At 44.1% G+C, this 15,954-nt stretch overlaps 1 protein-coding gene across 1 annotated transcript in view; it reads left to right on the top strand.

Moving 5' to 3' along the window:
• The window catches only part of LOC122114036 (phenylalanine--tRNA ligase, mitochondrial-like), a 209,302-nt gene extending 193,671 nt beyond the window's left edge, over positions 1-15,631 (top strand). The window contains exon 3 of the mRNA XM_042687149.1: positions 15,345-15,631. Coding sequence (XP_042543083.1) covers positions 15,345-15,483 — 139 coding nt within the window. The 3' untranslated portion in view covers positions 15,484-15,631. The remainder of the gene's footprint in view (positions 1-15,344) is intronic.
• The last annotated feature ends 323 nt before the right edge of the window (positions 15,632-15,954 follow it).

Below are 15,954 nucleotides of genomic sequence, written 5' to 3'. Positions count from 1 at the left end.
CTCATGCTTTCTCTCAGCTTGCTTGTTCACTGCTGGTGCTCAGCCAGCAGTCATGCCTCCAGTCTGGCATTTTGCTGGTTAGTTGGAGATGGAGTCTTGCAGACTTTTCTACAGAGCATGGCTTCAAACTACTCATCCTCTGATGTCAATCTCTCAGCCTCCTGAATAGCTAGGATTACAAACATCACCCATCACCAACTTTTTGTTCTTTTTAAGTATATCCAGGGATGCAGAACTTTTTGGAAAAGTATACATTTCTCATTAAACAAATAAACTAACAAAGCTTATATTGTTAGCCATAGTAACTAACCTCCTTTCATTGCGCATTTGTGTTTACTATGTTAGGTTCTCATACACATACAGACATGGGCTGCACAGTGATAAATCTCTGTCAAACATGGGCCAGTATATGATGATCCCATAAGATTATGTTACATAACCACCTTAGTTGGCTAATACCCTCGTAGGTTCACACAGTGATGAAATCACCTGAAGATGCATTCTCAGAATGTATCCTCATATATGACTTTATAAAGCAGTTTTGTTAGTTCCATTTAAAGTGTCACAACTGGGAGATAGAGTCATTTGCCCAGTGCCTGCTGAGAACAGATGTGTCTGATCCTAGACGTGGGCTCACAGCCTTGCAGCTATATTGCTTCACAGGGTGTTCTATTGGTCAATCAATGTTTGGGGAAACTGATAGGACAGAAAATCATCTTCCTAAGCTACTTCCACCAACTTAGGACACTTCTGGGAATACCATCAGAAATGTATATTGTTCCTAGAAAACAAGGACATCTAAATCTGCAGCCTTAGCTCATCCCGAGTTTTCACTGGATTCGCATCTAAGTCAGTGGATTACTGTTGCTAGCTTTTGCTGGCTTCTGTGTGTGTGTGAGAGAGAGACAGAGAGACAGAGACAGAGAGAGATTGACAGAGCGAGAGAAAGAGAGATACTAGTAGGGTTTGAACTCAAGGTCTGGATGCTATTCCTTAGTTTTTTCCACTCAAGGATGGTGCTCTACATTTGAGCCACACTTCCACTTTGAGCTTTCTGGTGGTTAACTGGAGATAATCCTACAGACTTTCCTGCGCAGACTCCTCCTCAGATCTCGGTCTCCATAGTAGCTAGAATTATAGGCTTATGCCATAGGGCCCTGTTTTTTTTGGTTTTTTTTTTTTTTTTTGAGTTTTGTTTTATTCTTCCTGAAATATATTATGCAATGAAGAGATTTGAATTATAAACTTTGTCATTCTTGTCTTACTTTGTCTGAAACTATTTTAATTCTGCCATTATCCCAGAATGACAGCTCAGCCAGCTATAATATATGGTGACATTTTGTTGGTGCTATGCCATTACCACCTGACCTTTTTATAGCTACTAGAAAGTCTATTTCCTTGTCCTTCCTTTGTAACTTCTCATTTTTCTCTCTAGTTATATTCAAAATCATCTCATTTTGGTAGGTTTTCTATAATTTTATTACAATATATACAATGCAGGGTTTTTTCACAGATACTGCCTTTTTGTTTTCACTGTATCCTTCTGTGCTATAGTCTTCATATTCTATGAGTTCCTTAATTTCTCTCAGATATGTAACCGTAACCTAAGCTGCCATTGAAGTCATGATTCTCCTGCCTCTGCCTCTCTAGTCCTGATATTTTAGACATGGCTGTGGCTTTTTTCAATTTTTTTTTGTTTCTGTACTTCTCCCTACTAGATTCTAAATAGTTCCTCACATCCAGTTTACTGATCCTCTGTTCAGTTCTTTCTAACCTGCTATTTATGCCTCCTGCTCATTTTTTTAATTACAATTCTAATTTTATTTCTATAGATTTTTACTTAGGTCTCTTTCAGACCTGTTGCTCTTTTTCATAATGTTCTTTCATGTGATCATTGTAAATACTTGTGAATATTTTAATTGTTTAAGCATTATTCAGATTGTTCTTGTGTCTGAAATCCTTCTGCCTTTTATGTCCACTGGCTAGCATATTTGTTTGCACATGTGTTCTGGCAGTTCTGGGATATGAGGTAATGTTCATCAGACCACTCCTCTTCCTTGGGTTGTTTCTGCATTTTCTTCTGCCACTTATCCTATGTGTAGAACAAGATCTTCCACCCTCTCTGATGATTCCTATAGGAACCAAGCCCGGCTCCAGTTGTTTAGGATGGTAGCTTAATTATCCTATGTGTAGAACAAGATCTTCCACCCTCTCTGATGATTCCTATAGGAACCAAGCCCGGCTCCAGTTGTTTAGGATGGTAGCTTAATGATCGACAGGGCCAAGGGTTTTTTTCTGACTTCTGATTTGTTTACAGTTATCATTTGAAATTGTATCTTTGTCCAGTTATCTGTCTTTGCATCTATGAGTGGCACCCAAGTAGACTGTGATAGTTAAGTATGTTACTTATTGTTACAGTTACATTCTGAGAAATATGTCTCAGGCAGTTTTGTCATTGTGTAGACAACACAGAGTGTACTTCGACAAATGAAGGTGGCTGTGTTGTCATTATGAGATATAGTCTTCTAGGAGCATTGTGGTATATGTGGCTTGCCATTGACTGAAATGTTATGTGGCATGTGATGATAGGCTAGTTCGTCTTTTTATTACTTTGGAGTACTTCTCCCCTAACCACCAGTGTGTCATTTACCTAATAGACACTATGAAAGTTCATGTATTGGTCAAGTAAATATCTGTTTGTATTTTCCACAATGCCTACCTCAGCACAGAATGAATAAGTGCTAATCAATTGACTAAATTGGAAACATAACACTTCACCTGCCACAAACCTTCCATTTAGTAACTTAACCAATGCCAACACACGTGAGTACCTACCTTAAAACCACACATACTGAGAGTTAGTTAGCTTGTCTAACTTTAACTCTGAAGATCTAAGTCAGAGAAATAAAATAAAATCTCTCAAATTTTCCACAGAGCCAAAAAGTAGAACTATGGAAATCTGTGCAAATGGGTCTATCACACCAATTTTGTTAGAAACATAAGAGAATGGTTTGGAAGACAATGGAATAACTAAAAAGAATTTGTTAGAATATCATGAGAGGACATTTTTTATATACTCCATCAAGTGTTTAATACACTACATCTAAACATGAGTTTGTCCCTAAAAAAGAACAAAATTATAATGCAAGTTATTTATTAAAATAACATTTAAAATCATCTATGTCATATAAAACAATACTCATTTACTTTTGTGAAGTATATTAATGATAACCTAGAAGTTTCTGTATAAAGCTAAGTATTTTCATCATTCTTTACCTATTTGAGAAAAGACTATTCTCTTACTGGTGACCCTGGAAATACGCTGGTATGTGGAGACAAGGCCAGCACCCATGATGTTCTGGGCTCTAGACCACAGGCATGTAATACTCCTAGCTACTCTGGATCTCGACCAAGTGTGACCTAGGGTGAAATACAAATGATTAGAAGAAAATGCATAGAAGGAAATGTAAGCAAGGCATCTTGATTACTAAGGTAGTAGATCATGAGATGCTCCATTGAGGAAGGTCAGAAAGCAATCATTGTATCCCTGCTATCATCTTGTATGTGTGTTTAGCTCTGGTTTCTCTGTATAATGTCAGTTCCTAACTTCCTTTTCTACTAATAGCCAACTAGGTTTTTTAGGCCTACATTCCTCACTGAATTCATTTCTTATTATGAGCAAGTAGATATAACATCAAATTTGCCATTTGAGCCATGCTTAAGAGTGGCATTAAGTACATCGCAGTGTTGTGCAACCATCACCTCCATCCTTCTCTAGAACTTCGCATTTCCCTAGACAGAAACCAGACCCATTAAACACTAACATCACATCCTCCCACCCCCAACCCTGGTGATCTCTAGTCTACTTTGTATCTCTGACTCAACTTCCCTAGACACCTCATATAAATGGAGGGATGCAATATCTGTCGCCTGTTTCTCCAAGCAAGTGTTCTCAGGGTACCTCTAGTGATCCATCAAAGCTCAGACCATTTTTCTATAGTCATTCAGGTCTTTATAAGCCAAAGTATAGGTTCTCTAATCTTTAGCTACATAAATAGCAATACCAGTTGTTGTCTATAAAGCCTAAACTGTTGTAAACAACTTTCCTATATAATTTTTTCATCTAGTCATGAGTCTGTCTTCTGTAACACAGAATGAGAACCTGGATCAGAGATTAAGGATTAGGGCTGGGAAGGTGGCTCAGTGGTAGAGTGCTTGCCTTGCATGCATGAGGCCCTGGGTTCGATTCCTCAGCACCACATAAGCAGAAAAAGCCAGAAGTGGTGCTGTGGCTCAAGTGGTAGAGCACTAGCCTTGAGCTGAAGAGCTGAAGGACAGCGCCCAGGCCCAGAGTTCAGGCCCCATGACTGGCAAAAAAAAAAAAAAGAGAGAGAGAGATTAAGGATTATCCCAAGATTCTGTAGCTGAGAAGTAGATGTACAGGCCTCGCTCTGAAACAGGCCAAAAGAAAAGTTCCCCAGAGCAGTTATTTCCATATACCATGGGTATGAGGACTCAGAACCACAGCCCACCCTGCAGGGGGTCAGGACAAAACTCCGCCCCCCCCCCGCCCCCCCCACCCCCCCCCCCCCCCCGAGTGCTAGAAATTGGAGGGAGTAGAGGGTGCTTTGAACCTTCCCATGGACTTGGCAAAGCATTTGATGTTAGAAGGACTTCATGCTTGCAAATCGTGTATCTCTAAGGAACTCTTAAGTTGCCAACTAAAGCTGAGTGGGAGCCATGCAGGCAGGAGTGACCCAGCTAGTGTCCCTCTCCTCGCCCCTGGCCCTGCCTCTGTCACAGCCTACACTAGAGTTGTCTCTCCCAAAGCAGAAATTGCCAGAGCAACATTTTGGTCTAGTTTCTTGCAACTGACTCCACAGGACAAAATCTCTCTGGGAAATAATCATCAGCCTGGAGCAACAACAATCAAAAGCAGTCTGAAGTTTGCTGTCTGCTGGCTTGTGAACTGGAGGGACACAGGCTCCGAAGAGTCCCTTAGGCCAGGCATTCTGAGAATGAAACTGGGAATCTCTTAGGGCTAGTGTGTGTGTATGGAGAAGGGGGCAAAAGATCAGAAGGGGCACAGAGTATCTTCTACACAGTTCAAAATCTCTGGCTACAAGATGGCTCTTAGGGGTCCTGCCAAGCTACTCTCTGCCCTATGAAGCTGCTTGATCCTCTCTCCTGGTATCATGCATCAGAAATTCATCTTGGGCCTCCACCTGCCTCAGCCTTCCCTTTCATCTCAAGTAAGTGAGTCTAGAAATGCTGGCTGAGGGTTGCTTATGTCCTGAAGCTGGACAGTTGGCTCTTAGGATGCTGGAATTGAAACAGGTCCCAGAGTCTACCCAGTCACTGCAAGGCTTAGGCTGGAATCCTAGACTCTACTTCCCATACCTGGGAAACCACTACTCCAGCTTTTACAGAAACCCCAGAGCATATAGTCTTGCTAGCATTTGTTCTTTTGGATTGGTTTGTTTTGGGGTTTTGTTTGTTTGTTTGCTTGTTTGTTTTTTATCAGTTGTGGGGCTTGAACTCTGGGCCTCGTTGCTATCCCTGAGCTCTTCAGCTCAAGGCGAGCACTCTGTCACTTGAGCCACAGAGCCACTTCCAGTTTTCTGATGGTTAACTGGAGATAAGAATCTCATGGACTTTCCTGCCAGGCTGGCTTTGAATCACAATCCTCACATCTCAGCCTCCTGCATAGCTAGGGTTACAGGCTTGAGCCACCAGTGTCCATAGTAGAGGCTCTCAATCTTTTTTTTTTTTTTGCCAGTTGTGGGGCCTGAATGCTGGGCTCTTCATCTCAAGACTAGCGCTCTACCACTTGAACCACAGCACCACTTGTGGCTTTTTCTGCTTATGGGGTACTAAGGAATCGAACCTAGGGCCTCATGCTTGCAAGCAAACACTCTACAACTGAGCCACCTTCCCAGCCCCGAGGCTCTCTAATCTTTAGCTACATAAATAGCAATATCAGTTTTGTTTATATTGTTATTTTATTGTTATTATTTTTATTGTTTATTTTTATTGTTATTATAAAGCTGATGTACAAAGTAATTACAGTTACATAGGTCAAGTAATGAATACATTTCTTTTTGGAGTGTCCCCCTGTTTGTCTTAAATAAGTATCATTGTAACTGGGGTGAGGTAGTATCTCACTGTAGTTGATTTACATTTCCTTCATGACAACTGATACTCATTTTTCTGTTACCTATTTATCTTGCTTCTTGAGAGGGTTGAGAGGAATGTCTTATCAAATCAGGTGCCCTTGTGTGTGTATGTGTCTATGTATATATGTGTGTGCCAGTCCTAGGGCTTGAACTCAAGGCCTGAGCACTGTCCCTAGTTGGTTGGTTGGTTGGTTGGTTTTGCTCAAAGCTAGCAGCTAACATTCTACCACGTGAGCCACACATCCACTTCTGGCTTTTTGGTGGTTAATTGGAGATAAGAGTCTTATAGAGTTTTCTGCCTCACTGGCTTTGAACCATAATCCTTTGATCTTAGCCTCCTGAGTAGCTAGGATGATAGATGTGAGCTACCTGCACTTGGTTTCATTTGCCCCATTTTTAATTGGATTAGTTGCTTTTGTTGTTGTTGTTGTTGGGTTCCGTACATAGTCTGGATATTAATACATTATAGTGTTAATCAAAAAAAGTACTTTGCTTTTTAAAAAGAAGGAGCAGTCATGGTGGCAAATAACTGTAATCAGAAGGCTGAAGTGGAGAATCTGGAGTTTAAGGCCAACCTGGGCTTCATCACAACTTCCAGGATAATATAGTGAGATTCTGCCTCAAAAAAAAAAAACCTAAGAACATTTCACTAATAGTCACCAGACCCTAAGTCTTATTGTCAAAATCTCATTATCTCCCCTTCCCTTTTGGCATTTTTGTAAATAGTTAAAGTAACAAGGGAAAAATATTTACATTGTTCCAAATATTTATTTAAATCATCCTCAATTCTGTGCAAGTCCGTCATTCTCCCTGACTTCTTTCTACTTAATGTTTCCAGCCAAAGCTCACTATTCTTCAATGCTCCCAAGTAAGAAAGCTCTTGCTATCTTCAGACTGACACATTTTCCAAGTCCATTTAAGAAGGTTAAAAGAAAAACAGCAAGTATGACTACCCCACCCCACCCCTGCAACCCTTAAAAGTGTATTCCTCTATCCAGTAAGCCGTACAAGGGCAGGAGGATTGTAGGACACATGAATAGGCAGCAGACTGAGGTTGACAACCACAGTCCAAGAATATGAAATGGAAAAGTCCAGAACTGAACAATTCATAGGTTTTGAATTGTACATTGCTCTGAGACTCTCAAGGAAATCTCATGTCGTCCACTCTGCCCCACCCAGGACTCAGGGCATTCTTTGTCCAGCGAATGCAGGCTGTATATACAGGCCACTCCTCACTGAGCAGCCTTCTCAGACAACTGCATCCCACAGTGCTTGTGTTCTGATAGACCTGACTTTACTTAACAATGATGCAATGCTTAAAGCATAGCAACTCTGGCAAGTTTAACTACATAATTGTCATTGTATTTTACTCTTGTTTGAGTGAGAGTATATGAACTCTGGGCCTCGTGCTCTCCCACTTGGCTTTTTCGCTGAAGGCTGGTGTTCTACCACTTGAACCACACCTCCATTTCCAGCTTTTTCTGGTTAATTGGGGATAAAAGTTTCATGGATTTTCTGCCTGAGCTGGCTTAGAACTGTGATTTTCAGATCTCAGCTTCCCCAATAGCTAGGATTACAGATGTAAGCCACCAGCCTCCAGCTCTTGTTAATCTCTTTTTTGGGGGGGGAGGGGGTGGTCGTGGAACCTGAACTCTGGGCCTGGGCGCTGTCCCTCAGCTCTTCAGCTCAAGGCTAGCGCTCTACCACTTGAGCCACAGCACCACTTCTGGCTTTTTTTCTTTTTGCTTATGTGGTGCTGAGGAACTGAACCCAGGGCCTCATGCATGCAAGGCAAGCACTCTACCACTGAGCCACCTTCCCAGCCCTAGTTAATCTCTTAATATACCTAATTTATACCTTACATTTCACCAGAGGCAGTTGAAATAGGGGGGAAAATACAGTATCTATCAGGTTTGATGCTGTCCACAGTTCTTAATATGACCCTACCACTCCTGACAAGGGATGATGACTGTATGAAGCAGTCATCTGAGATGCTGAGCTCTGTATTAGCACAGGAATACCTCCCTTGTGAGGACTCTCACAAGCCCTAGAAAGTTAGTATTGTCAGCTTCACTCTATAGGTCACTGAGTCACAGGAAGTTACATAATCTGTTCCAGATCTCAGGGAGTGAAGCATGGAGCAGGAATTGGAGCCAGATTTAACCACAGCCAGCTTCTCTTCTTTCCACCTCACCCCATTCATCTCCTGATGGCAAGAGAAATATGGAACTAGTCCCTCTCCACCCTGTGTCTTCTAACTTTGGGCCTCTTGCTTTAAGTCCACACCATCTCAAGAAGTGGTGCATGGAACTGACCCCTCACCTTGTCACGGTGTGCTGATGTGGGCTCCAGACCGAGCTTCTGCATCAGACAAGCCGGGGAGCAGAAGAGCCAGCTGGGGAAACCCAGCTTCGTCACTGTGTAAGTGGAACTCCCCTGGGTCTGCATCTTGAGTAATCCCTGAAGGAATAGGTGGCGTCTGCAGTGCCCATGGCCATGCACGGTCTATTCTGGGAGGTGTTGGCCACGCCATCCAAGAACATGAAGTAGCTGCTCTGCCACAGATGGCAAGGCAGACTATTGTGGATGCTGTAGGAGCTGGGTTTGGGCTGGATGGCAAGAAAGGGTTTTATTTCAAGTTCAGATCCTGTTCGGTTGCCAGGGTGAACTGAGTGCTTATATAAGAGAAGTGTTCCCTTCCTTGCTTGCTCTCTGACCCACTGTTCCTTCCTTCCAATGAAGCTCCATAACCCTGAGTCCTTTAAGAAGAAAGATCCTCATTGGCATGCTCTGAACTTGGAGCACTAGTATTCTGCTATAGTTTTGGTGATGGTTACTTTTATCACATAGGAAGAAAAACAAGAAAGGATGGTGCTTATTACATAGCTTTTAAAGTTAGGACTAAGTTGACACATAAAAATGAACGCATTCATGCCTTGTGATGTTTTGGTGTATGTATATGAGATACCTTAACCAAATCAGGCCATCCAGGAGCTCCACCAAAGCAGTCAGGTTCTGTTTCTTTGTGATGAGAACGTTTGTGCATTATTAATACAGTGTGTTTTTAACTATCTTCATCCTGCAAGGAATACCAGAACTTGTCCCACCACCCCAACTACAACTTTGTATCTGTCTACCAGTCTCTTCTATCATGCCCTCCCCAGTCTGGTATACTGTCCCTCTACTCTGCCTCTATGAGATCAGCTTTTTTAGAATCCAGTCATGGAGAGAAAGAGAACAGATGCATATCTTTCTATTTCACTTAGCACAGAGTCCTCCACATTCATCCATCCATGTTGCCACAAATGAGAAGGTTGCTCCTTTTTTGAGACTGAATAGTATTCCACTAAGTAGACATCTACCACATTCTCTTGACCCATTCACCCACTGATGGGAACTTAGGTGAGTTCATATACTGGCTATTGAGAATGGTGCTGAAATAAACAGAATGTAGGTGTCTCTTTCACATAATGAGTTTGTTTCCTTTGGATACATACCCAGTAGTGGGATTGCTGGATGTCCTTTAAACATCTTTATCACTGATCCAGACCTGACTGTTCTTGACACCTACACATTCTTGTTTGGGGGCTAAAGTTAGGACTGAGAAGAGGAGGTGCCAAAACACAGGGTCCCTCCTTGCAAGTTTGTCCCTCTATCCTGCCAGCCCCTCACAGACTGCCTGGCGGTCCTGGCTCTCTTTCTGCTTGAGCAGCTGGACTTGTAAAGGATGGTAGAGGTGGGCGGGCCTTGGTAGTCACAGTGGAGCAGAGAAAAGGTTTGAGTCATGCTTCTGGACTTGGCTTGACGACTGGACTTCCTAGAAGAGGTGTGAATGAGAGGCTGGGAAGAACAACTGAAGTGGGCGGAGACACACACACACACAGCTGGGTAGCACAACTCATTCAGAAGCTGGTAGGTGGATGTTTATGGCTGCCTTGTGCCCTGTTTGTTAAGCCCTCAGCAGGCAGAACAATAAGAATTCCTTTTGCAGGTCTGTTATGCCCAGCCTGGTACAGGACAAACAACATCATCTCTGTGCCCAAAGGATGTAGTAGAAGGAAAAGTGTTATGTTTGTTTGTGCTGATACTGGGGCTTGACCTCAGGGCCTGGGTACTATGCCTGAGGTTTTTTACTCAAGGCTGAGGCTCTATCACTTGAGCCACAGCTCCACGTCCAGCTTTTTACATGATTAATTGGAAGTAAGAGTCTCTCAGACTTTTATTCCTCGGCTATCTTTGAACCTTGATTTTCAAATCTCAGCTTCCAGAGTAGCTAGGATTACAGGCATGATGAACCACCAGCACCTGGCTTGTACTGATTTCTCAGTCTCCACTCTCTTATTTTCCCAACTACCTAACTCCCCAATCCACTTTCTAATGGGCCTGTAAGCAGGAAAGACCTGTGTGGTGGTCCATGCCTGTCATCCCAACTACTTAGAGGCAGAGATCAGGGAGATCAAAGTTCAAGACCAGCCCAGCTAAAAGTTAGTGAGACTCCCCCCCATCTTAAGAAACAAGCTGGAAATGTTGATTCATGCTTACAATCACAGCCATATGGAGGCCATAGGTGGGAAGATTGCAGTCTGAGGCTGAAACCCTATTTGGAAAAAAAAATGGGTTCAGGCATGGTCTAAGTAGTGAAGTAACTATCTAGTAAATGCAAGGCCCCAACTTCCACAAGTACCACAAAACAAGAAAAGAAAAGCTTATTTGGGACCACAGTTTAGAAATTTTGAGTCCATGACCTACTTACTCTATTGCATTGGGCATTGATAGCACCTCATGGCCGGAGCACATGGTACAAGAGGCTCATTTGCCTCGTGGCAGGGCATGAAGAGAAGAAGAAGAAGAAGAGGCTGAGGTTTATTATCCCCCTTGAGGTCATGCCCCCAGTGACCCAACTTCCTCCCCCTGAGCTGGGGACAACGCTTGCAGCAAGTGGGCCTTTGGGAGAACATTCTCGACCCAAAAAGCAGCACTGAGGTTAGAGGAATAGATAAGTGTGTTTGATGTAGCTGTTCAGTATGATGATCAATTGTTCAGCTCTGAACCCAGATTGCCTAGATTTTGTTTCTGGTTTAATTTTATTCAAATAAAATTCATGTAATATAAAATTATACATTTTGAAAGTGTACAATTGAATGTCATGTAACACACAGGATACACTGCATGACCACTGCACTACCAAAACAGTGTCATCATTCCAAAGAAGGCCTCCTGTTTTCTCCCACCATCCCTGCTAATTACAAATCTTTCTATAAATTGCCTATTCTGAAGATTTCTTAGAAATAGAATTATGTAATACATGATCTGTTGTATCTGGCTTTATTTATTAGGGTTTTGAAGTTCATCACATTGTATCTAATTTTTTTCAGTACTGTATTCCTGTTTTATGGCCCAATAATGCTCCAGTGTATGGAAATACCACATTTTTATGCCCATTCAGCTGTTAATGGGTATTTCCACCTTCTGATGATTGTGTATAGAGTTACCTGAAAGTTCTTGCACACTTTTTTTTTTTGGGGGGGGGGGGTCCGGTCATGGGGCCTGAACTCTGGGCCTAGGCGCTGTCTCTCAGCTTTTCAGCTGGGCCTAGATGCTGTCTCTCAGCTCTTCAGCTCAAGGCTAGCACTCTACCACTTGAGCTACAGCGCCACTTCTGGCTTTTTTTTTCTGCTTATGTGGTGCTGAGGAATCGAACCCAGGGCCTCATGCATGCAAGGCAAGCTCTCTACCACTGAGCCATCTTCCCAGCCCCTTGCACAAGTTTTTATTTGGGCACCTGCTTTCAATTCTTTCGGATATACATACATACGTGTGTGTGTGTGTGTGTGTGTGTGTGTGTGTGTGTGTGTGTGTACATAGACACATCTATATGAAAGGATCCTTCACATCTATCCCAGGGACCACACAGAGGTAGGCAGGCATAGGAGAAAGATTATTACAAGGTTTGTTAGAGGAACCATATTTCCCCCAAGAGGGAGCACATGGCACCTGTTCCTGTCCAGGTGTCAGGAGGGTCTGGGGGCAGGAAGTGAGGTAGGTGGGTGCTCAGGTGGAGAAAGAGTACGTGGCCAGCTGCAGAGCGGGAATTCCAGGGCAGAGAGAAACTCGGGTAAGGGAGGAGCTGAGGACCAAAGGTGGGTATAATGCTGACAATATACACATACTTTGCATATGTGTGTGCGTATGCATATACATACCTAGCAATTGCTGGGTCATGTGGCAATGCTATGCTTAATGTTTTGAACATAGTGGGTCTTGAAGACTTCAAGACCCCACTATAGGTTTTTGCCTGGCTTTCAATCCAGCACTGCACCTATGAGCTATGTGAGCTTGGATGAGTTCATTATGCTGTCTGTGCCATTTTCCTCAGCTCCATAACAAAGACAATAATGCTGTTTACCCAGTGGAGCTTGCTGCTTAAATGAATTAATGTGTGCAAAGCGTTCAGACCAGTGTATGGTAGATAAGAAGGGCTACTCTCCCTGTGGGGCATGGGGTCAGACAGGTGAAAGACTGAGGAGCATTAGGGTTAATAAAAGGCTTCACCTAGCAGGCTCAACCTTCCAGGTTTGATCCCCAGTACCAAAAAAAAGGTTTCAAAGCCAGGTGCCAGTGGCTCACATTTGTAATCCTAAATACTCAGGAGGCAGATCTCAGGATCTCTGTTCAAAGCCATCTCCAGCAGAAAAGTTCATGAGCCTCTTAGCCAGCAAAAAACTAGAAGTAGAGGTGTTATTCAAGTGGTAAAGTGCTAGCCTTGAGCAAAAAAAAAAAACAACAACAACAGAAAAAACAAGCAATGAGTTCAAGACCCTGAGTTTAAACAGGTACCAACAAAAAGAAAGAAAAAAGATTCAAATGCAGGGTTAGCTATCACGGACACCCCTCCATTGAAGAAATCCTTTTTTCTTACCTAGTCATGGATAAGCTGGGAGAGTCACCACTCTGTGAGCCTGTGGCTTTCATGGTAAAACACTCTTTGAGACTGAGGAGACCAGGACCTTCCACCCTTGAAGAGCGTCTGTTCATAGCCTGAGCTGGGCGGGGAAAAGAAAGAGGGATCCAGAGCAGGTTTGTGTCTGAGCCTGGGAGGGGATGAGGCTGTCCCAGCCAGCGCGGTCATGGGCATCTCGGGGTGATTCTCTGAGGCGCTACAGGGCTGAGATGCTGGCTTCTGCCGGCCCAGCTCCTACATCCCAGGGGCCTGGCCTTCTGGCTTTCTGGAAGCAGGCTCAAGGTAAGAGTGAGAAAGAGCAGAACAGGATGGCCACGCCAGGCTGGGAAAGAGAAGGAAAAGAGACGCCAGTGAGACTCAGGAAGTATGAGGAGGCCCTGAAGTGAAGGCTGTGGGCTCAGAGGGCAACATGGGACTGTCAGGTGTTCCTGTAGGGAAGGAGTGACCCAGATGCCAACCCACCTGAAACCTCTTCATACAGGGCTCTGGAGAAGCCAAGGCCTAGCCTGCCTTATTTCTGGCCTCTCTTGCACAGGCTGGGGGCAGACAGAGGAGCTCAGCCTGGGTCTCTTGCTCTGCTTCAGCTTCTTTTTTTGTTGTTGTTGTTGGTCGTGGGACTTGAACTCAGGGCCTGGGTGCTGTCCCTGCGCTCCTCAGCTCAAGCCACATCGCCACTTCCCGTGTCTAGTGGTTTATTGGAGATAAGAGTCTCACAGACTTTCCTGCCCAGGCTAGCTTTGAACTGCGATCCTCAGATCTCAGCCTCCTGAGTAGCTAGGATTACAGGTGTGAGCCACCGGCGTCCAGCTGCTTCAGCTTTTTGACCTGAGGCCAAAGGCCGAGGTTGCAGCAGCTGGCAAGGAGTTCCTGTGGCTCAGAAACTGCCTGGGCCTTCATTATTCAGAAGAGAAATGTCAGTGCCTAGATCAGGCAGGTGTCAGATCCCTGCCATGCAAATTGTCAGCCCTCCCACTGCCACCCCACACATTCCAGAATTACCCAGGTGACCATGACAACCAGGCCTCCACCACTGTAATAAAGCAGGACACTCAAGTCACTGTCCGCATGGCCCATGTGTGACACACATGTGTGTACGGCATCTCTGGTATACGCTTTCCAGGGTTTCCTGTGGCCTACAGGCATGCTGAGGGTGAGATTCCCCTCCCCCAGCCTGGCCTCAGGCCCCCTGTGCTGCCAAGTGCCCTGCAAACACAGTCTCTTTTTGCGCCATGGAAAAGGTAGAGGGAAGTGATGGCATTGGTTTCAAACCTTGTCTGCTTATCAGAATCACCTGAGGAAGTCCAGGTTCTGCCTTCTGGCTGCCAAATAAGATTCTCCCCCATCCCTAGTGGCCTTCAGTGGACAAATAGATCATGAAAGTGTGATATATATACATATATATGTGTGTGTGTGTGTGTAAGTTTTGTTCATCTATCGAGAAGAATAGTATGCCATTTGTAGGGCATAAACCTGAAAAAAAAATTATGCCAAGTAAAGTAAGTCAGACTCAGAGAGACAAAGGTTATATGTTTTCTCTCATATGCTACACCTGTAAACATGCACAGGGTCATGTTATACATGCAGATATATTAACTATAGTATGGTATCAGCAGGGGAGGATTCCAGGACTGTGACTCCTTAAGACAACTAACGTACTGTTTAACAAAATGAATACCAGGAAGCTGGAACATGTGTTGTGGGAGGTTTGAGGTCAAGAGGCGGGGACGGGATCAATGGGGAGGGGAAGGGTGGTCCAATGCAGTCACAATACTTAATACATGTGAAAATGGAGCCAGGCAGTGTGAGGGGATGGGCGGGGTTGGGAGAGACGGGGAAATACGATAAAAGGGGTTATGCTGACCAAGATGCAGCATACTTATCAACTGAAATGTTTGTGCAACTCCTTAAAAGACAATACAAAAAGACTCCCTAACTAAGGACATCAAATCTATGGGAAGCTCCTTGAGCACTGTGATGCCCAGTGGGGCCAGCCAGCAGTCTCCATTATCCAAGCTAATGGTTCCCTGAACCAACACCCACCCCACCCTGACATTTTTAAGCTGTGGATCTTTGTTGGTAAGTGATGCTTCTGCACTGAGCTGGGTGTCAGTGCTGCACCCAAGTTCAGCCTCACTAGCCCCGGAAGTCTGGTCTGGTCCTGGCGCCCACATTGGTCATCACCCACATGCTTCTCTTTCCCTTTCCAGGACACTCAGGACCAGCCACTGTTACCGAATCACCTACCGCCACATGGAGAGGACATTGTCCCAGAGAGAGGTCAGCAGTGTCCACCAGGCTGTGCAGGAGGCTGTGGTGCAGCTGCTGGGCGTGGAGGGCCGCTTCTGATATCGCCGCCCCACCCAGGCCATGGTGCCAGCATTTGCTGAAAGCAGAAAAGGCATTGTTTGGAATTAGAACATCAGTTACCTTTTGATAAATGTGTAGGTTTTAGGACTTTCAGGAATAAAGGCTCACTCTTGATAAAATGTTGACACAGCATTTGTCTTTCATTTGGGGGAAGGGGGCAGAGAGCAGTAATATAAGAGTTTCCTCCTATTCCTCTTAGAAACACTCTGCTGGTTGGCTCCCAGTGTGGTTAATTGGTCCCTGGGTTGCATTAAGCACCAGGCATGATTTCTTGCCTGACAGACTCTTCTACCCATGTACTGAGTGAAGCCACACAAAGGGGCATCAGAAACTGGAAACATATAGGCTTACCTCATTTCTGTAGGCTCTGTTTTATTGTAGTTTGAAGATACTTCAAACTTGAAGATACTTTACAAATTGAAGCTTTGTGGCAATGCCATGTGGAACAAG

Source organism: Dipodomys spectabilis, unplaced genomic scaffold, assembly GCF_019054845.1.
Source record: "Dipodomys spectabilis isolate Male_0828 unplaced genomic scaffold, ASM1905484v1 ptg000104l, whole genome shotgun sequence".
Classification (NCBI taxonomy): domain Eukaryota; kingdom Metazoa; phylum Chordata; class Mammalia; order Rodentia; family Heteromyidae; genus Dipodomys; species Dipodomys spectabilis.
The sequence above is the reverse complement of the archived record's forward strand: the minus strand, read 5'-3'. Positions and strand labels throughout refer to the sequence as shown.